Genomic DNA, 22772 nt, shown 5'->3' with positions numbered 1-22772 from the left:
TAGATTTTTTGCAACCCTCCCCTATTCCGAAATAATAAATGAATTACAAACTAGCTAGCAATCTATATATTGTAATGAAATAGGCAGGGAGCAGGTCTCGAACCSTCGACCCAGCCGAAGTCCAGCGCGCTATCGACTGTGCCGCAAAAGCATGCTCAAGCGGCAGAGTCGATATCCGCGCTTATAAACCCAGGGTTGTTACAATATATTTGAATGAAGCTACAACCGATTGAATAGCCTGATGATTTTCCTGTTTGCCCAAATTTGTCAAAGTTACTGTATCATCCGCAGAAAAAAAAGTGTACCTCAGGGTACACTCGCTTTTCAAAACCCATCAACATAGTCACTGTCACTACTGACTACACATTAGCTTGTAGATAGTTATCTTAGCTTTCTACTGTATCGATGGATTCCAGGGAGAGTGAAATCGCTAGATGTTTAAATAGTAATGATGTTGAGCTGGTTCAGTCGATCAGTGGCGTCAATTTATTGGCTACTACTTTTTTACCTGAGCCGGAGCGCCGCCATCATCAGCGACTCAGACGAGCTCACCAAAGTCGAGGTCGAGCCCCGCCTTGGGAGGCAACTGATGAAGACYACCCGTTAATGGTGGATCCGTCAATTACGGCGCTTCAGTCAGTCGAGGTGAAATATGTCAGTGATGCTGTGCAACAAATTGAAAATCCTCGCATTCGAGGGAGAGAAGTGGAGGATGTGTAGCTAACTACTGTATGTGGCTAGTAACTTATGGGACCTGTGTGTGTAATTGATTGATAATGGAACGCCGTTTGGGTATTTGCGTGTCTAAAATACACGTCAAATAACACTATTTGACGCGTTAAATAAGCTTTTAGTTTGACGCGTCAAATAACACAGTTCTATTATAGAATGTTGTGTGTGATGAATTTGCACGTGCAAGCCAAGCGCCACCACTACTATCAGTAGCATTGTCAAAGCTGTACAAAAAAGTTCATGGAAATAAATAGCTAGCCAGCTACTTAACCCTGTTGCCCAAAGCTAACGTTATAAGCAGCCAGCTAGCTTCATCTGGCAAGTGAGGCAGTGTTGCCAACTCCTCAGTAAGGAAAGTAGCTACTGGCTGTCCTTTTTTTATTTTTTATTTTTTATTAACAACAAATCATTACAGAAAGTACATAAGGGAACACAAGTATATATAGATTATATATAATGGACAATCGAGCTAGGGGGTACAATATCACATTACAATTACACAAGGACCTTAAGGGACATACATACACTTACAATCCTAACAGCTTTTTTGTTAGTAGAGTATTTAATAGTCTTAAAATACAGTTCAATTTCTTTTTGTCGGGTAAGAAAATTTCTTTTTTTGTTAGTAAATTTACATTTGTGTATATGAAATTTGGCCAAAAGAATAATGAAATTAATTACATAAAAATGTTTCTGTAACGGATTTCAATGGATTCGACCAAAACGCAGCGTGGTGAAATGACATAATGATTTATTAACTGAACCGAAAAAACAAAGAACACTTGAATAGATACAAAACAACAAATGACGTAGACTGACCTGAACATAAGAACTTACATAACACGAAGAACGCACGAACAGGAAAAACAGACTACACAAAAACCGAACGAACAAACAAACCGAAACAGTCCCGTGTGGCGCAACATACAGACACAGGAAACAACCACCCACAACAAACAATGTGAAAACACCTACCTTAATATGGCTCTCAATCAGAGGAAATGAAAACCACCTGCCTCTAATTGAGAACCATATCAGGTCACCCATTAACCAACATAGAAACACATAACATAGACTGCCCACCCAAACTCACGCCCTGACCGACTAACACGAACGTGACATAACCCCCCCCCCCTCAAGGTGCGTACTCCGGACGCACCACCAAAAGTCTAGGGGAGGGTCTGGGTGGGCATCTGACCACGGTGGTGGCTCAGGCTCTGGGCGAGGTCCCCACCCCACCATAGTCAATCCCAGCTTCCGTATTCCCCTCTGAATGACTACCCTCCTATTCCACCCACTTAATTTAAAGGGTAACGTCGAGATAAGGGGCAGCACCGGGATAAGGTAGCTCAGGACAGAGAGGTAGCTCAGGACAGAGGGGTAGCTCAGGACAGAGAGGTAGCTCAGGACAGAGAGGTAGCTCCGGACAGAGGAGACAGCTCTGACGGGCATTATTCGGCAGCTCGGGCTGGCTTGACCGGCTCTTGGACGGCTCAAGGTGGCTGGCCTGACGGTCATCGCTGCTGACGCCTGATCGCTCATGCTGGCTGCGGTCTGGACCCCGCGGTCTCTGGCTGCGCTCATCGGACGCTCGGCTGCGGCGCTGCCGTTGAGACCGCTCATGGGCTGTGCGCCTCGGGACGCGGCTCTGGACGCTCATGTCTGGTCCTGAGTCTGGCCTGGCTGCGTCTGGCAGCGTCCACGGTCTGGCTTGGCGGCTCTGGCAGGTCCTGTCTGGCTGGCGGGCTCTGGCAGGTCCTGTCTGGTTGGCGGCGTCTGGCAGTCCTGTCTGGTTGCGCTCATGGCGCATCCTGTCTGGTTGGCGGCTCTGGCAGATCCTGTCTGGTTGGCGGCTCTGGCAGATCCTGACTGACGAACGGCTCTGACGGCTCGGGACAGACGGGCGCTCTAATGGCTCGGGACAGACGATGGCTCAGCGGCACTGGGCAGACGGATGGCTCAGAGGCACTGGGCAGACGGATGGCTCAGATGCACTGGGGAGGGAGGGCTCAGATGGCACTGGGAACGGATGGCTCAGATGGCACTGGGAGACGGATGGCTCAGACGGCGCTGGGGAGACCGGGATGGCGTCAGTACGGCGTCTGGGTGGAGACGGATGGCTCTGGCCGGATAAGGCGCACTGTAACCTGGTGCGTGTGCCGGAACTGGAGGCACCGGACTGGAGACACACTTCAATGCTAGTGCGGGGAGCAGGGACAGGGCACACTGACCTCTCGAAGCGCACTCTGTGCCTGGTGCGTGGTACCGGCACTGGTGCACCGGGCTGAGGGCACGCACATCAGGACTAGTACGGAGAAGGAACAGTGTTTCAAGCTGGAGACGCACAGTGGCTAGTGCGTGGTGCCGGAACTGGAGGCACTGGCTGGAGACACGCACCACAGGAGAGTGCGTGGAGGAGGAACAGGGCTCTGAAAACGCACTGGAAGCCTGGTGCGTGGTGTAGGCACTGTTGGTACTAGTCTGGGGCGGGGAGGTGGCGCCGGAATACCGGACCGTGCAGGCGTACTGGCTCTCTTGAGCATTGAGCCTGCCCAACCTTACTGGTTGAATGGTCCCCGTCGCCCTGCCAGTGCGGCGAGGTGGAAAGCCCGCACTGGTTATGCAGGTGAACCGGGGACACCATGCGTAAGGCTGGTGCCATGTAACCGGGCCGAGAGACGCACTGGGGACCAGACGCGTTGAGCCGCGCTCATGCACCTGGCTCAATGCCCAATCTAGCCCTACCAGTGCGGGGAGGTGGAATAACCCGCACCGGGCTATGAACGTACAGGAGAACACCGTGCGCTCTACTGCGTACACGGTGTCCGCCCGTACTCCCGCTCTCCACGGTTAGCCTGGGAAGTGGGCGCAGGTCTCCTACCTGCCTTGGCCCACTACCTCTTAGCCCCCCCCCCCCAAGAAATTTTTGGGTAGTACTCACGGGCTTTTCAGGCTTACAGCCACGTCTCCTTGCTGCCTCCTCATACCACCCGCTGTTGGGCTCTCGCTGCCTCCATCTTCTCTCACGAGCGCGGCGATATTCCCCAATGTGCGGCCAGTGTCCTTTTCCCTCCAATACTTCGTCCCAAATCCACGAGTCCTGGTTGCTCTGTTGAGCTCTCCCCTGCCGCTTGGTCCTAGGTTGGTGGGTGATTCTGTAACGGCTCTCCTCTTCCTCTTCATCCGAAGAGGAAGAGCATGGATCAGACCAATACGCAGCGAGGTATGTAGACATAAAATGATTTATTTAAAGACGAACACGAAGAACACTTGCATAAACTACAAAACAACAAACGACGTTAAACAACCTGAACTTGTGAACATAAAAAACAATGAACGCACGAACAGGAAGAACGAGACGAGACAGTACCGTGTGGTGCAAAACACAGACACAGCGACAACAATCACCACAACAAACAGTGTGAACAGCCAACCTATATATGATTCTCAATCAGAGGAAATGAATAACACCTGTCCCTGATTGAGAACCATATAAGGCTAATTAACCAACACACTCCCACATAGAACAAACAACACAGACTGCCCATCCCAAATCACGCCCTGACCAACTAAACACATACAAAACAAGAGAAAACAGGGAGAAACAGTGTAGGAACGTGACAATAAAATATATATTGTGTTGCACCTTTAACCAATAGCCTAACAAATGAACAACTCTTGAAAATATACAACAACAAAAAATCCTCTATCAAATTTCAGCCAGACCGACCAGCCAGCCCGAGCCACCTGCACRCCTGACCCCCACCAGTCTAGTCAATAACTCAACTCTCCCAAAACAATTTCCTTCCCAGTTCACACCTTACATTTCTTTAATTCCCAAGGGAAAGGTTTGGAAACAAAAAACTAAACAAAAAACCCCACATACACCTCAAATATACATTAACACACAGAAACAGCAAATCCTCCATATAATTAATCTCATAGGACTAATAGTACTGTAGAGCTCTTTTTGCTTGCAGACAATATAACTGGGTTGTCCCATCCTGTCCCTAGGGGTCCACCACCCTGCAGCGCCCCAACACACCCCACTCAGCTTTAGGATCTTAGTGAAACATTCATTATTGGTTTTTGGGCGTGTGTTAGGCCAGAGTGAGAACCCACAGGACGGCAGACCCCCCAGGGCCAGGACTAAGCAGCCCAGCAGCTAGGGATTGCCTAAATACGTATTTTCCCTCACGTGGCATGTTTTCACTACAGACTTCTTTAGTCGTACTGTATTCCATATAAGGCATCCAGATTTTATGAAAGTTGCCCAGTATACCCTTAACTGGTAATAAATCAAATCTAGTGATACATAACTTGACATTGTGGGAGGATAACCAACCTTCCAATTAATGGCAATGCATTTCTTAGCCACTATACATGCTTGGTTACACAGTTTCTTCAGATAACAGTCTCCAGTATCAACATTTCCAAGCAAACAAAAACAGGGAGAAGGGAAAATCTGTAGACATACTGAGATAACAAAAAAAACATACTCTTTTGCCAGAATTCATCCAGCCTTCACAAGACCATAACATATGCAAATATGTCCYCTTTTGTGATTTACACCTCCAGAAGAGGAATTACACTGGCATATAGTACGTTCTATGGATGGTCTTAAACTTCACTAATTTATGTCTGAGATGACCTGACTGGGCATTCACACATATCTGTATCCATTCATCATCATCAATAGCATCTCGCAGGTCTTCCTCACATGTTTGTTCGACATGTTTTGTGTCATCGGGAAAATACTTTATCAACCCTTGATAAACTTTGGAAATCAACTTGAGGTTTGTCAGACGGCCTTAAAATATCCTCTGGCTTGTCCAGTGTTTGCTGCACAGAGAGAACAAAGTGTTGTATCTGCAAAAATTCACCTCACCTCCGTCACAGACTGGTCTTCCCTGGCTGCCTGACACTGCTGAGACCCCTGTCAYTGTCTGATCCTCCTAAAATGAGGCATGACAAAGAATAACCTTGGTGTACATTTACACATTATATTATCTAAGAATAGAATCAATGGTTCAATCATTGAAATGGGCGGAGAATCACCTGGTAGTAAACTTGAACATTAACTTAAATATGATTAGACTGTAGTTTACTACAGAGTCTGTAAATAAATACTGATAATGGAAAGAAGTAGAGGGAGCTCAACCAATGTGAGTCAAAGTACAATCCAAAAATGTAACCATCATTGAAAATGCACAATGCGCATATAGGTCAGGCTACTATGTTGAGCGAGCGTTGCACCTTTTCATTTTCAATAAGTATTGATTACACATTTATTTGTCTCTGCTCAAATCGTCAGCCTAAAAGGTAGGCTATATCCTATAGGCCTATGCTAAACGTAGCAAGTGTCACTGTCATCATTCTTGCTGCTTCCAGTTCAGTAGCCATACCTGCCAGATCAGGTGCGCGTGTGGCCTCAATTAAATAGACTGCAGCCTATAGCCTATGCATGAGTGGAGAAGCACTGAGCAGTTCTCTTTCCAAGGAAATTWACTTCCTAAATAGGCCTATGATTAGGCTATAGTTTACTACATTGCCTAGAAATAAGCCTAAATATTGATCACCCATATTTCTCAGWCTGAAAATCTTCCCACTCCTAAAAGGTTGGCTATAAAAATAGCTCAAGAGAAAGTGCAAGTCTCTCCTACTATGCTCTCTTCAACCTACAGTACATCTAGCATATTGGCGGATACAGCCCAGGAATACAATATAAGGGTAATGTAATTTAACCTACTTCTTAAATGATGTTTTTAATAAAACTCACATTGCACTGAAAAAAATGTYATTATATCAATATTAAATCGTTTGGCCGATGGTTTCATGATGACCAACTTATGTTCAATAGAGTAATGTACATTTACATTAAGTGGTTTGTAAGGATGCTAAATGAATTCATGCACAAAAGTGGTTGTTTTCCATGTTATTTGATCAAGAAAATATTTATTTTGATGTGGATGTTTTGTCTTGGTCCATAACTTTGCACCTTTTGATGTACATBTTTGAGGGCAGGGTTTTGTTCTTTCTGGAATCCATTAGAATGACAATCACAGAGAAAGGGACAGGGCAACAACTCTTACAATTCCAACTACTGAATCCTGCAAGACACTGTTCGTAATTATACAACTACCTTTGTTGCCAAAGTGGAGATGCTGAAATAATTGTTTTGCCCATGCTACAGAAGTCTATAATTGGTTGCCTAAAACAGGAGTAGTAAAGGCCCAGTCCACTACTTTTGTGAAAATAATATATGTACAAAATAATACATATATTTCTGCAGCACCCCTACTTCCTGTGGCTATGTCTACCTATCTTCTGTCTCCTGCAAATCATTTTCCAAACTACAATGGGGTGAAGTTTCTCTATCGTGCGCATTTCCACCTGATGTCCCTAATTTACTTATTTTCAAGTTAACGCTTTCTAGGTGCTCTTACCCACGAAAACACTGGTGACCAGGTTCAACAAGTCTTTCAACCTCCAACTTCTCACAGTTATTGTTTTCAACCGTCCAAGACAGGGGGAGGGGAAGGTGCTGTTCCCAAACTGTTCACTTAGCCCTACTGCTATAGGACAACACGCATGAGAAGATTTGGCAGCACAAAGACTCAAGTTACTGCCAACCATCAACATTAAAACTGCTTTCAGAGGGCATTTTCCACAACCTTTCTATCAAAATAAACAATTTGCAACGGAAAATCAATATCAGTTCTTGTAGGACAAGTTTAGGCACGYATATCTAGGCTACTTCCCCATTTCCCCATTACAACACATTGTCCACTTACTGAACTACGCTATGGAAATGCACACAKGTGTACACAGACACCATTCAAATGATTTTAAAAGTGCCATCATCTATTCTCCCTTCATTTAAATAGCCTAATCACTGATTGGATCTGATTGTAGAAGTGAATGGAGCCTTTTTGTTCACCTGTCCAATCATGTCAAATGTGATTCAAAGAAGGATGCACTATTAAGGAATAAGAACAGGGCTGAAATACCCAATCATAGTCTTCCAACAGTAAACAGGTTGTCCCCGACGAATGATGCAGTATTCCCCCCCCTCCCTCCCTCCCCACACCCACACACACACACACACACACTGCAGTAAGGAGCTGCTGAGACTGCATGTCTCTCTTCTTTACTGACCAACCAGAAGACCCACAATGAGATGTTCAGAGTTGTCTTTCTGTGAAAAGACCAGACTGTCATTGTCCTCTTGTGTAATAAAATGTATTTAATAGTAAAACATCCTGCCTGTTTTCACATCTACTTCATTGTTTGGTGACTTTGTATAATACAGTCAATATGTATAGACATGATGGATATAACATGATGTCATTATAAAAGGACGCTTTATACTGAGCTAACAGAACACACTGAACTACAGTCAATATGTATAGACATGATGTCATTATAAAAGGAGGCTTTATACTGAGCTAACAGAACACACTGAACTACAGTCAATATGTATAGACATGATGTCATAAAAGGAGGCTTCATACTGAGCTAACAGAACACACTGAACTACAGTCAATATGTATAGACATGATGAATATAACATGTCATTATAAAAGGAGGCTTTTTACTAAGCTAACAGAACACACTATCCACTGACACGCAACAGAAACAGCACACATCAACGAACATCAGACCACATTTACATGTATTTACATTTTAATCAAATCAAGGACTTGGAGCTGAGGCCAGTGCGCCATAGCATAACAGTGAGCTTTCAATAACTAAGCCTGGGAAGGAAAGAAGTCGTGGATCTAAGTCCACATACAGCAGCATAGACATATAGGGTCGTATTCACTAGACATCAAAGAGAAGAACACGGAACAAAACGGGCAGGGACTACCTGAACTTATCCAATAAGAACCTGGCATATGTTGAATATGACTCAGTGTCTGGATGTCTACAATGGCTTATTGATCACTACATCAGTGTGCTCATGAAACTGATCAGTAAAACTCACAGCAGTGTCTCCAGTTTATAGAGGGGATCCTCTTGTACAGAAGAGAGCAGCTTTACTCCAGAGTCTCCTAGAGTATTTCCACTCAGGTCCAACTCCTTCAGGTGGGAGGGGTTTGACCTCAGAGCTGAAACAAGAGAAGTACAGCCTTCCTCTGTGATGCTGCAGCCTGCCAGCCTGTGGAAAGTGAAGGAGAAAATATACACAATATAAAAACTTCCAGAAATATGTCAGTTTTGCATCTAAAGACAATACAATCAATGTTAAAAACTGACAAATTGCCTTCAATTATGACATTAGAGACCAAGGCCCAATTATGACACCAGAGACCAAGGCAGGAATTGAATCCAAGTTATAGAGCAGTGCACTGGGAAGCTGACAATGCTGACAATATGTTTCCATTGTTTGTGGAAATCTCATTCAATCTAAATGTAGCGCATCTCGACTCAAGCATTACCTTTGAAAGTCGCACTGTCAGCTGTCCAGTGCACTGCCTTGGATTAAATCCAGGACCAAGTGAAATGTAAGTTAAACTCCATGAGGGTTGGCGTTACCGGTGTCTCCAATTTATATTGTGGATTCTCAAGTCCAACACAGATGAATCTCACTCCTGAATCCTGGAGTTTATTTCCTCCCAGGTCTAGCTCTCTCAAACTTGAGGTGTTTGAGCTGAGAGTTGAAGCCAGCATTCATTCAACTTGGAGAAAGATGATGCAAATAAGTAATCCACACAAATCTATAACTAAATTAACCAGGTTTCCATCCAACCTTTTACATGTGTGCAAAGTACATGTTGGATAAAAAATGTCAGGACAGGCCTGATGGAAACAGCAAGTTTGTTGGTAAACCTTCCAAATGTCGACAAAACAAAATATGCTAGCCTCCTGAGTGGCGCAGCGGTCTAAGCCACTGCATCGCAGTGCTAGAGGAGTGACTACAGATCCGGGTTCGATCTGGTTGTAGACCAATGAGGCGGCGCACAATTGGCACAGCGTCGTCCAGGTTAGGGAAGGGTTTGGCCTTCTGGGATGTCCTTGTCCCATCCCCTCTACTGACTACTTGTGGCGGCTGGGCGCATGCACGCAGACTTCGGTCACTTAGCTGTACGGTGTTTCCTCCGACACATTCAAATCAAATCGTTATTTGTCACATGTGCCGAATACAACAGGTGTAGACCTTACAGTGAAATGCTTAATACAACAGGTGTAGACCTTACAGTGAAATGCTTACAAGCCCTTAACCAACAATGCAGTTGTAAGAAAAATGAATAAGTAAAAAATAAGAAATAAAGTTACAAATAATGAATCAGTAAAATAACACTAGTGAGGCTATATACAGGGGTACCGGTACAGAGTCAATCAATGTGCGGGGGCGAGGTAATTGAGGTAATATGTACATGTAGGTAGAGTTAAAGTGACAATGCATAGATAATAAACAGAGGGTAGCAGCAGAGTAAAATAGTGGGGGTGGCAATGCAAATAGTCCGGGTAGCCATTTGATTAGCTGTTCAGGAGTCTTATGGCTTGGGGGTAGATGATGTTAAGAAGTCGTTTGAACCTAGACTTGGTGCTCCGGTAGTACTTGCTGTGCAGTAGCAGAGAGTGCAGTCTATGACTAGGATGGCTGGAGTTTTTGACAATTTTTTAGGGCCTTCCGTTGACACCGCCTGGTATAGAGGTCCTGGATGGCAGGAAGCTTGGCCCTAGTGATGTACTGGGCCGTACACACTAACCTCTGTAGTGCATTGCGGTCGAGGGCCGAGCAGTTGCCATACCAGGCAGTGATGCAACCAGTCAGGATACTCTCGATGGTGCAGCTGTAGAACTTTTTGAAAATTTGAGGACCCATGCCAAATCTTTTCAGTCTCCTGAGGGGGAATTGGCTTTGTCGTTCCCTCTTCACGACTGTCTTGGTGTGTTTGGACCATGATAGTTTGTTGGTGATTGTAACGCTCGTCGTTAGGTGGAAGAGAGGAGGACCAAAACGCAGCGTGGTATCTATCCATATTTATTTGGATACTACAAACACGAACAAAAACAATAAACATAAATGAAACTAACGACGCTACAGACCTGAACATGTGAACATAGAGAACAACGAAGAACGCAATGAACAGGAACAATCACCCACAAACAAACAGTGAACACAGCCTACCTAAATATGGTTCTCAATCAGAGACAACGTAAAACACCTGCCTCTGATTGAGAACCATATCAGGCTAATCAGACACACCTAAACCAAATAACACACAACATAGAATATGTTGACCCTCCAAATTAACCCCACTGGACTGATGGGCGCCTCTGATGGGCGACTGATGGGCGCCTCTGGACGGAGGGGCAGCACCGGACTGAGGGGCAGCTCCGGACTGAGGGGCAGCTCCGGACTGAGGGGCAGCTCCGGACTGACTGACGGCTCTGGCAGATCCTGGCTAGCGGGCAGCTCTGGCAGATCCTGGCTAGCGGGCGGCTCTGGCAGATCCTGGCTAGCGGGCGGCTCTGGCAGATCCTGGCTAGCGGGCGGCTCTGGCTGCTCCTGACTGGCGGGCGGTTCTGGCTGCTCCTGACTGGCAGGCGGCTCTGGCGGCTCCTGACTGACGGACGGCTCTAGCGGCTCCTGACTGACGGACGGCTCTAGCGGCTCCTGACTGACGGACGGCTCTGAAGGCTCAGGACAGACGGGCGGCTTTGAAGGCTCAGGACAGATGGACAGCTCAGACGGCGCTGGGCAGACGGGCAGCGCAGGCGGCGCTGGGCAGACGGACAGCGCAGGCGACCCTCCAAATTAACCCCACTGGACTGATGGGCGCCTCTGGACGGAGGGGCAGCACCGGACTGAGGGGCAGCACCGGACTGAGGGGCAGCTCCGGACTGAGGGGCAGCTCCGGACTGAGGGGCAGCTCCGGACTGAGGGGCAGCTCCGGACTGAGGGGCAGCTCTGGACTGAGGGGCAGCTCCGGACTGACTGACGGCTCTGGCAGATCCTGGCTGACTGACGGCTCTGGCAGATCCTGGCTAGCGGGCGGCTCTGGCAGATCCTGGCTAGGCGGGCGGCCTCTGGGCTTGCTCCTGACTGGCGGGCGGGTTCTGGCTGCTCCTGACTGGCAGGCAGCTCCTGACTGACGGACGGCTCTAGCGGCTCCTGACTGACGACGGCTCTAGCGGCTCCTGACTGACGGACGCTCTGAAGGCTCAGACAGACGGGCGGCTTTGAAGGCTCAGGACAGACGGGCGGCTTTGAAGGCTCAGGACAGATGGACAGCACAGACGGCGCTGGGCAGACGGGCAGCGCAGGCGGCGCTGGGCAGACGGACAGCGCAGGCGGCGTTGGGCAGACGGGCAGTGCAGGCAGCGCTAGGCAGACGGACAGCGCAGACGGCGCTGGGCAGACGGCAGACTCTGGCCGGCTGAGGCGCACAGTAGGCCTGGTGCGTGGTGCCGGAACTGGTGGTACCGGGCTGGAGACACGCACCACAGGGCGAGTGCGTGGAGAAGGAACAGGGCTCTGGAGACGGACTGGAAGCCTGGTGCGTGGTGTTGGCACTGGTGGTACTGGGCTGGGGAGGTGGCGCCGGATATACCGGACCGTGCAGGCGTACTGGCTCCCTTGAGCACCGAGCCTGCCCAACCTTACCTGGTTGAATGCTCCCCGTAGCCCGACCAGTGCGGGGAGGTGGAATAACCCGCACTGGGCTGTGTTGGCGAACCGGGGACACCATGTGTAAGGCTGGTGCCATGTATGCCGGCCCGAGGAGACGCACTGGAGACCAGACGCGTTGAGCCGGCTTCATGGCACCTGGCTCAATACTCAATCTAGCCCGGCCGATACAAGGAGCTGGGATGTACTGCACCGGGCTAAGCACACGTACAGGAAACACCGTGCGCTTTACCGCATAACACGGTGTCTGCCCGTACTCTCGCTCTCCACGGTAAGCTCGGGAAGTTGGCGCAGGTCTCCTACCTGACTTCGCCACACTCCCTTTTAGCCCCCCCCAAGAAATTTTTGGGGCTGACTCTCAGGCTTCCAGCCTCGCTTCCTTGCTGCCTCCTCATACCACCGCCTCTCGGCTTTAGCTGCCTCCAGCTCTTCACGAGGGCGGCGGTATTCTCCCGGTTGTGCCCAGGGTCCTCCGCTGTCCAGAATTTCCTCCCAATTCCATAAGTCCTGCGTAATGGGCCGCCGCTGCTGCTGTCGCTGCTGCCCGTTACCACGCTGCTTGGTCCCTTTGTGGTGGGTGATTCTGTAACGCTCGTCTTCCTCCTCGTCTGAAGAGGAGCAAGGATCGGACCAAAGCGCAGCGTGGTTTGAATACATATTTTAATATTAGCAACGAAGACGAAAAACACTTGACAAAATACAAAACAATAAACGACGTGAACAAACGAACGAAAACAGTACCGTGTGGCGAACAAACACAGACACGGCAACAATCACCCACAAACAAACAATACAGCCTACCTTAATATGGTTCCCAATCAGAGACAATGACAAACACCTGCCTCTGATTGAGAACCATATTAGGCCAAACAATAAACCCAACCTAGAAACACATAACATAGAATGCCCACGCAGCTCACGTCCTGACCAACTAAACAAGACTGAACAAAGGAAATAACGTCAGGAACGTGACAGTGATGTGGAATGGAGGCGTGCTCGGTCCTCCTTTTCCTGTAGTCCACAACCTGGCACCACACGTCCAGGTCTCTGACCTACTCTCTATAGGCTGTCTCATCGTTGTCGGTGATCAGGCCTACCACTGTTGTGTCATCGGCAAACTTAATGATGGTGTTGGAGTCGTGCCTGGCCATGCAGTCATGAGTGAACAGGGAGTACAGGAGGAGGCTGAGCACGCACCCCTGAGGGGCCCCCGTGTTGAGGATCAGCGTGGTGGATGTGTTGTTACCTACCTAGTACACGTCCTGGTAATCCGTCTGGCCCTGCGGCCTTATGAATGTTGACCTGTTTAGAAGTCTTACATCTGCAGTGCCTAGCTCCACTCCCATTCTCCAGGCGCTATCATTTGTTGACTTCTGTAACCGTAAAAGCCTTGGTTTCATGCATGTTAACATTAGAAGCCTCCTCCCTAAGTTTGTTTTATTCACTGCCCTAGCACACTCCGCCAACCCGGATGTCGTAGCCGTGTCTGAATCCTGGCTCATGAAGACTACCAAAAACCCTGAAATTTCGATCTCTAACTATAACATTTTCCGACAAGATAGAACTGCCAACGGGGGCGGAGTTGCAATCTACTGCAGAGATAGTCTGCAGAATTCTGTCTTACTATCCAGGTCTGTACCCAAACAATTCAAGCTTCTACTTTTAAAAATCCACCTTTCCAGAAACAAGTCTCTCACCGTTGCTGCTTGCTATAGGCCACCCTCTGCCCCCAGCTGTACCCTGGACACCATATGTGAACTGATTGCCCCCCATCTATCTTCAAAACTTGTGCTGCGAGGTGACCTAAACTGGGACATGCTTAACACCCTGGCCATCCTACAATCTAAGCTTGATGCCCTCAATCTCACACAAATGATCAATGAACCTACCAGGTACAACCCCAAATCTATAAATACGGGCACCCTCATAGATATCATCCTAACCAACTTGCCCTCAAAATACACCTCTGCTGTTTTCAACCAAGATCTCAGCGATCACTGCCTCATTGCCTGCATCCGTAATGGGTCCGTGGTCAAACGACCACCCCTCATCACTGTCAAACACTCCCTAAAACACTTCAGTGAGCAGGCCCTTCTAATCGACCTGGCCCGGGTATCCTGGAAGGATATTGACCTCATCCCGTCAGTAGAGGATGCCTGGTCATTCTTTAAAAGTGCCTTCCTCACCATCTTAAATAAGCATGCCCTTTTCAAAAAATTTAGAAACAGGAACAGATATAGCCCTTGGTTTTCTCCAGACCTGACTGCACTTGACCAGCACAAAAACATCCTGTGGCGTTCTGCATTAGCATCGAATAACTCCCATGATATGCAACTTTTCAGGGAAGTTAGGAACCAATATACACAGGCAGTTAGAAAAGCTAAGGCTAGCTTTTTCAATCAGAAATGTGCATCCTGTAGCACAAACTCCAATGGGACACTGCAAAAATCCATGGAGAATAAGAGCACCTCCTCCCAGCTGCCCACTGCACTGAGGCTAGGAAACACTGTCACCACGATAAATCCACTATAATTGAGAATTTCAATAAGCATTTTTCTACGGCTGGCCATGCTTTCCACCTGGCTACCCCAACCCCGGTCAACAGCCCTGCACTCCCCACAGCAACTCGCCCAAGCCGCCCCCATTTCTCCTTCACACAAATCCAGATAGCTGATGTTCTGAAAGAGCTGCAAAATCTGGACCCCTACAAATCAGCCGGGCTAGACAATCTGGACCCTCTCTTTCTAAAATTATCTGCCAACAATTGTTGCAACCCCTATTACTAGCCTGATCAACCTCTCTTTCGTATCGTTGAGAATTCCCATAGATTGGAAAGCTGCCGCGGTCATCCCCCTCTTCAAAGGAGAGGACACTCTAGACCCAAACTGCTACAGACCTATATCTATCCTACCTGCTTCTAAAGGTCTTCGAAGCCAAGTTAACAAACAGATTACCGACCATTTTGAATCCCACCATACCCTTCTCCGCTATGCAATCTGGTTTCAGAGCTGGTCATGGGGTGCACCTCAGCCACGCTCAAGGTCCTAAACGATATCATAAACGACATCATAACCGCCATCGATAAGAAGACATTACTGTGCAGCCGTATTCATCGACCTGACCAAGGCTTTCGACTCGGTCAATAACGCACATTCTTCATTGGCAGAATCGACAGCCTTGGTTTCTCAAATGATTGCCTCGCCTGGTTTACCAACTACTTCTCTGATAGAGTTCAGTGTGTCAAATCGGAGGGCCTGTTGTCCGACCTCTGGCAGTCTCTATGGGGGAGGCACAGGGTTTCAATTCTCGGGCCAACTCTTTCTCTGTATACATCAATGATGTCGGCTCTTGCTGCTGCGTGATTCTCTGATCCACCTCTACGCCGACGACACCATTCTGTAATACCTCTGGCCCTTCTTTGGACACTGTGTTAACTTAACTCCAGACGAGCTTCAATGCCATAAACTCTCCTTCCGTGGCCTCCAACTGCTCTTAAAATGCAAGTAAAACTAAATGCATGCTCTTCAACCGATCACTGCCCGCACCTGCCCGCCCGTCCAGCATCACTACTCTGGATGATTCTGAATTAGAATATAACTACAAATACCTAGGTGTCTGGTTAGAATGTAAACTCTCCTTCCAGACTCACATTAGCATCTCCAATCCAAAATTAAATCTAGAATCGGCTTCCTATTTCGCAACAAAGCATCCTTCACTCATGCTGCCAAACATACCTCGCAAAACTGACATCCTATCGATCCTCGACTTCGGCGATGTCATTTACAAATAGCCTCCAACACTCTACTCAACAAATTGGATGCAGTCTATCACAGTGCCATCCGTTTTGTCACCAAAGCCCCATATACTACCCACCACTGCGACCTGTACGCTCTCGTTGGCTGGCCCTCGCTTCATACTCGTCGCCAAACCCACTGGCTCCAGGTCATCTACAAGTCTCTGCTAGGTAAAGCCCTGCCTTATCTCAGCTCACTGGTCACCATAGCAGCACCCACCCGTAGCACGCGCTCCAGCAGGTATATCTCACTGGTCACCCACAAAGCCAATTCCTTCTTTGGCCGCCTTTCCTTCCAGTTATTTGCTGCCAATGACTGGAACGAACTGCAAAGATCACTGAAGCTGGAGACTCATATCTCCGTCACTAGCTTTAAGCACCAGCTGTCAGAGCAGCTCACAGATCACTGGACCTGTATATAGCCCATCTGTAAATAGCCCATCCGTAAATAGCCCATCCAACTACCTCATCCCCATACTGTATTTATTTATTTATCTTGCTCCTTTTCACCCCAGTATCTATACTTGCACATTCATCTTCTGCACATCTACCATTCCAGTGTTTAATTGCTATATTGTAATTACTTCACCACCATGGCCTATTTATTGCCTTACCTCCCTTATCCTACCTCATTTGCACATGCTGTATATAGACTTTTTTCCCTACTGTATTATTGACTGTATGTTTGTTTATTCCATGTGTAACTCTGTGTTGTTGTATGTGTTGAACTGCTTTGCTTTATCTTGGCCAGGTCGCAGTTGCAAATGAGAACTTGTTCTCAACTGGCCTACCTGGTTAAATAAAGGTGAAATAAAAAAATAAATAAAAAATTATAAAAGGAGGGCTTTTTACTAAATTAACAGAACACGCACTGCACTGACACGCAACAGAAACAGTACACATCAACGAACATTAAACTACATCTATTTACAATTCAATCAAAACAAGGACTTGGAGCTGAGGCCATTCCTTCACTGAATCTCAGTGGGATTTCAATAACTGAACCTGGGAAAGAAAGAAGGGAACTCGATTTAAGTCCACATACAGCTGCATATACAAATAGAGGTAGTATTCACTAAATCAAATTTTATTGGTGACATACACATGGTTAGCAGATGTTATTACGAGTGTAGCGAAATCCTTGTACATTTTTTTTTATATCTCTGATATCCAAAAGTGCTTCCCGGCTGTATGAAATAACACTTAAGGTTTTCTGGGCTAACAATGTAAGAAATATTACATAAAAAACRAAATACTGCACAGTTTCTTAAGGACTAGAAGCGAGGCTGCCATCTCTGTCGGCGCCATCTTGATGAAATAGAAGAACACGGACCCAAACTTGTTCAATAAGAAATAAAAAAAAATTGTTGAAAAAATGAATATGACCCAGTGTCTGGATGTCTACAATGGCTTACTGATCACTATATCAGTGTGCTCATGAAACAGATCATTAAAACTCACAGCAGTGTCTCCAGTTTATAGAGGGGATCCTCTCGTACAGAAGAGAGCAGCTTTACTCCAGAGTCTCCTGGAGTATTTCCACTCAGGTCCAGCTCCTTCAGGTGGGAGGGGTTTGACCTCAGAGCTGAAGCAAGAGAAGCACAGCCTTCCTCTGTGATGCTGCAGCCTGCCAGCCTGTGGAAAGTAAGGGAGAAAAGATCCACAATATCAAATATTACAGAAAATGTCAGTTTTGCATCTAAAGAAAATGATACAAACAAATCTATAACTATATTAACTACATTTCCATCCAACCTTTTTATGTGCGTAAAGTACATGTGAATAAAAAAAATGTCACGCCAGGCCTGATGGAAACAGCAACTTTGTCGTTTTACATTTCAAATGTCGACAAAAAACAAAATATGCTAGACAAGGTGGGATCTTTTTGTGTCTAATTGTATTAATGCGAGAAATGGAACGTGTTTATCAGCAAATATTGGTATAATAACCATCATATGGAAGTACATTTGGAGTCCACATGTTTGTGTTGTTCCTCCCACTACGAACTCAGGAAAGCACAGTTTATTAGGCTACAGATAAATAAGTTATGATGAACTTCACAAGGTGATGAGCTTGATGCTCCTTTCCAATAAATATTGAGGGTCTTATTCTGGTGACATGATGACCGAATGCCTTAGCTGCCGTCTCTCTTTTGTCCATAATAATCTCATCATGTAGTCTATATACCCTCACTGTATCTGCCAGCTGTTGGCTAGAGGGCAAGTGCCAATACCAGAGTGGCTACATTCGCTATATAAAGCAACATTTTTAGTTACAAAACCATCAGTAGTGTTAAAAATGCGATGGAAACCATCACGCACAGCATTTTATCTAAACAAGTGAATTTGGTGGAAATATCTAAGATGGAAAAATGCACATATTTTATTTATGCTGATTTTAGAATATTTGTCACCAATTGGATGGACACATAGCTAATGGTGCTATAGACAATATTAAGTAGTCATTTCAACCTTCATAATAACAACATCCAACAGTCATACATCTCAGTTTCCCTAGTTTACAGTGTGGATTTCCCAGTCCAGCAGAGAACACCTCCACTCATGAAGGTCATTTCCTCCCAGGTCAAGCTCTCTCAAACTTGAGGTGGTGAACCCAGAGAGTTGAACCCAGAGAGTTGAACTCTGAGAGTTGAAGCCAGCACCTCAAATCATTTCTCAGTGAGGTTGCAATCATTCAACCTAGGAAGAGATGATCCAGCTAAGTAACCCACACAAACCTATAACTACCTTTACAACATGAAGAATGTACATCTTTATATTTACAACATCCACTTTCCTCTGCAGTGGAGAAAGTCAAAGTCAGTCAGGCTGCATCACATCCAACTGTATTTGGGAGTCCCATAGGGTGGTGCACAATTGGCCCAGCGTCGTCAGCGTCGTCTAGGCCGTCATTGTAARTAAGAAATTGTTCTTAACTGACTTGCCTAGTTAAATAATTGTTTATGTATTTTTTAAGTCACTCACTTCAATGTCTCCAGTTTACAGTGTGGATCCYCCAGTCCAGCAGAGAGCAGCTTCACTCCTGAATCCTGRAGTTTATTRCCACTCATGTCCAGCASTCTCAGACAGCAAGAGTTTGATTTGAGAACAGAAGCTAATGCCTCACAGCTTTTCTTGGTGAGTTTACATTCGTTCAGCCTGTGAAACAAAAGGTGCATCTCAAGAAACACAGGTGCCAACAAAACATTTCCCCTTAGGGACTGAGTTGTCATCCTAAATGGTAATGCAAGCTGATGTTCATTATTATGTTAYATTAGCATGCTGTCTGGAATATAATTTGACTAAGCACTTACAGGGCTGTTCTAGAGGATCTGACAACTGGGAGAAGTTTGAGAAGAGATGCATCTGATCTGATGTATTTCTTCAGGTCAAACACATCCAGCTTCTCGAGGTCAGCACATGAAGATCAGAGCTGGACCATTGTTGACGACTTTGATAGAGTGTTCTTCATATATTTTATGTTTACAGTCGAAACTACCCTGGTCCACTGTCTCAGGTATGCTTGGATCTCCTCCATCTAAGAATGATCATGTCCAGTTATTCAAGACAGTGGAACAAGCTTGAATCTGGCAGCATCACTTGACTAGAGTAAGCGTGGGTTATACCTTCTTTAATGATTCTCCTTGATGTACTTGGACTGTTTCCTTGTTGCTCCTGTACATCTGATCATGCCTCTATGCTAGTCTTGGTGTAGCCTTGTAGGAGATGCTGATTGGACACTCTATCTCACGTTGAGAACTCAGGTGATCTGAGGTGAAGCGGAGAAAAGGTCCAGATGGCATTTTCAACTCGCTGCAAGGCTTGTCCATTGCATTTCGTCTCATATAGATGTTTTTGTTGGGGGTAAGCGATCTCTCTTTAGCATCAGATTGTTGTGTCGTTAGTCTCGCATGTCTCACGATGAACTCACAGTACAGTGTAGCTGCAGCCAGAAACCTCCTGGATACTCAGACTGTGCATACACAAAGCACGTTGACTCAGTATCTCGGATATCCTGTTAAGCCGACTCTTCTTGAAAGATCTGAAGTGCACACTCCGAGTACACAGACGCGTCCTTGATGTCAACTGCACCTGCTCACTGACCATTCTCGTACTTCAGGTGTCTACCATAGAATATCAGATGGGCTTTTCTAGCTGTTGAAAAAGCAGTTCCAGTGCCAGAATCATCTCTTATCCCAGTAAAAATCGTTGGAGAGGCTCTACAGGATACTTCTGACTCTCAGTTTTTGATGGAAGATCTGAGGTGAGCGTACATTTGAGTTACGTTCTGGGCGATCTCTGACTCTCTGCTCAAACGAATAGTCTCTCTAGGACGGGGCCTGAAATCCAACAAGAAACTGGAATGGTGGCACATGATGTGGAGGCTCATTGATGCTCTCTTGCTCATTGTGACTTCGCAGAAGTATGATTCTGGTGTGGACCAGGTCACTCCTCAGCGATTACAGTTCCTGAAGTATTCGCCTTCTGTAGGTCATTGAACCCTCGTACCCTGCTCATCTGTTTCAGTAGCAGAGTACTGGATACCCACAATCAGGAGGGTTTTCTAGTAGTATCCGCGCTGCTCTCGAGCAGGTGTGGCCCGTGCGCAGCATCTTGTCTCAAGAGATAACTTGGTACTAGCAGCAGGGAAGGAAGATTCCCTTTGATGAGGTTTTGGTAGAAGAACATCCACTGAGTTGACTCCTCGTGAATCACATGACATGCATGTTCTAGTTAGTTCTGAGAAGTCAGCACGCGGAACGCTCAGCATGACATTCAGCTCAACTTGGGTACCCCCTCGACGTACAACTAGACATCAGAAAAATTACATACACGGATAACTTTTTCGTTTTGAGATTTTCTGAATTCTTTGTTTCTATAAAGGGAGCGTGATGAAAGTCCTGTGCTTCTCACGTGACACTTCAGTTATGCTTTGTGTATTATCTCTCATCAAGTTCGATCTGAAAAAGGAGTGGGAAGTATGATCTGGCACTGTCTTTGGTTTGCACTATTATCCTTTCAAGTTCATCTAGGTCTTTCAATATCATTATTGTGCGTAAGTCTATTTCCAAGCACAGTCCTATCTTTTTATCGATAGTTTTCCAATGCCAATCCTTACGTCTACACTTTTTCCTCTGATCAGCATTAGGTTGGGTTGCTGAAAGGGAGATTAGTCTTGATCTTCTGGTCACGAGTAAGCTGTTGTAGGTTTGAAGACTGATCATTCTCGGAGCTGTGTACAGTAGAATATGAACTAGAGTTTTCCAAGTATTGATTAGACACTGTAGAATGAGGTAACACACTATTCACTGCTAGAGACCTGCTGACTTACCAATCCTGTTCTCATAGTCATTCAGTATGTAGTGAATTGAGAATCATGATACATCTGCTATATCTCTAGAGGTCTCCTCTTAGTGAAGGATGGTGGTGTTTCGTATGTGTAGCTGTGGGCTTATACGATGTATGATGCGTCTGTTACAGCACTGTTAACCGTGTTTTTTTCACCTCAGTGCAGTTCTTTAACAATACTCTTACCACCACATCAAAGAACACGTGATCTCCTAGAAATAAAATGTCTTTTATTAGTTTTCAAGGATAGTAATACTCTCACATATTATGGCTGCTGGAGCTATCATAGATATGTAGAGTAAGTTGTAGAGTGATGGATAAAAAGAAAGATACATGTTTCTTGGGAATTTAAATTAATATGTAAGCGAGGTCTAAAGAAAATTGTGAATACATTATATCTGCTACGTGATACAATGTGCACACTGTTGTAGCTATACATGCACTAGAACGTCATGTCTACAGCATATGTTTGACATCCTAAGATTGAATACCTATATACATAAATAGCATATTAACGTGACAGGATATTATCAAGCACAATAAATTGGGGGTGGCTATTTATAAATCATGACGGCCTGTACGCTAAATGCATCTGCACTACTCTTGCCTGGATTGTCTCCACCTAAACACGTTATGACGATGTGATCCAAGTCAGAATTCATTTTTAGAGATATGCATTTACGGTAAATTCATAGATCACCTTCTGAAATTGTTGTTTTTTTCTACCTACATAACTAGTATTATCTTCATGTAAATATGAACGTTTTTGGCATGTTCGCGGATACTGACTGAGTAGGGCATCGTTCCTGGTGAACAGAAGCAGGTATATATATATTACATATAACGACTAGGTTTTTAGCACTTTCTCTACTGAAAATAGACATGAAATTTGGTAGAGAATATTATGAATCCTTCCCTTAGGTAGATTAGAATGCATCTATCAGACGTAACACGAGTCATACATAAGATGTCATCAGACACTACATGGTAGCAAGTGCAGAATATAAATACACTCGACAACTAACGCATGAATAAACAGGTAGCGAAAGATGAACAATAGACGCGAGTTAGTCTATACTGAATCAGTGCTGATTACGCGCTTCTGAGATTACTTGTCACTGCTCATACAGTACGGGGGTACTGGCGTTGGATTATCCATTGAACAGTGTCTTTCCTCTCTCTCAAGATGAAATTTAACGTTGGTTCTACTTTAGGAGACATAAGGGAATCAGATAAAGGCACAGCTGAGATAATACAT

At 45.8% G+C, this 22772-nt stretch overlaps 1 protein-coding gene and 1 pseudogene across 1 annotated transcript; both read right to left on the bottom strand.

The window, feature by feature from the left end:
* LOC112076659 (NLR family CARD domain-containing protein 3-like) overlaps window positions 1-22772 on the bottom strand; it is a 54028-nt pseudogene that overhangs the window by 14792 nt on the left and 16464 nt on the right.
* LOC112076658 (ribonuclease inhibitor-like) lies at window positions 7977-19569 on the bottom strand. The gene is made up of 4 exons (XM_024143376.2): window positions 19480-19569; window positions 19151-19324; window positions 17628-17801; window positions 7977-8893 (listed from the first exon to the last, which is right to left on the bottom strand). Exons 2-4 carry the CDS (start codon window positions 19234-19236, stop codon window positions 8716-8718), a joined length of 438 nt encoding a protein of 145 aa, XP_023999144.1. The 5' UTR covers window positions 19237-19324; window positions 19480-19569; the 3' UTR covers window positions 7977-8715.

This window comes from Salvelinus sp. IW2-2015, unplaced genomic scaffold (assembly GCF_002910315.2).
Source record: "Salvelinus sp. IW2-2015 unplaced genomic scaffold, ASM291031v2 Un_scaffold3911, whole genome shotgun sequence".
In the NCBI taxonomy this organism is placed as follows: Eukaryota; Metazoa; Chordata; class Actinopteri; order Salmoniformes; family Salmonidae; genus Salvelinus; species Salvelinus sp. IW2-2015.
Note: the sequence above shows the minus strand (reverse complement) of the source record. Positions and strands in the feature narration are given on the sequence as shown.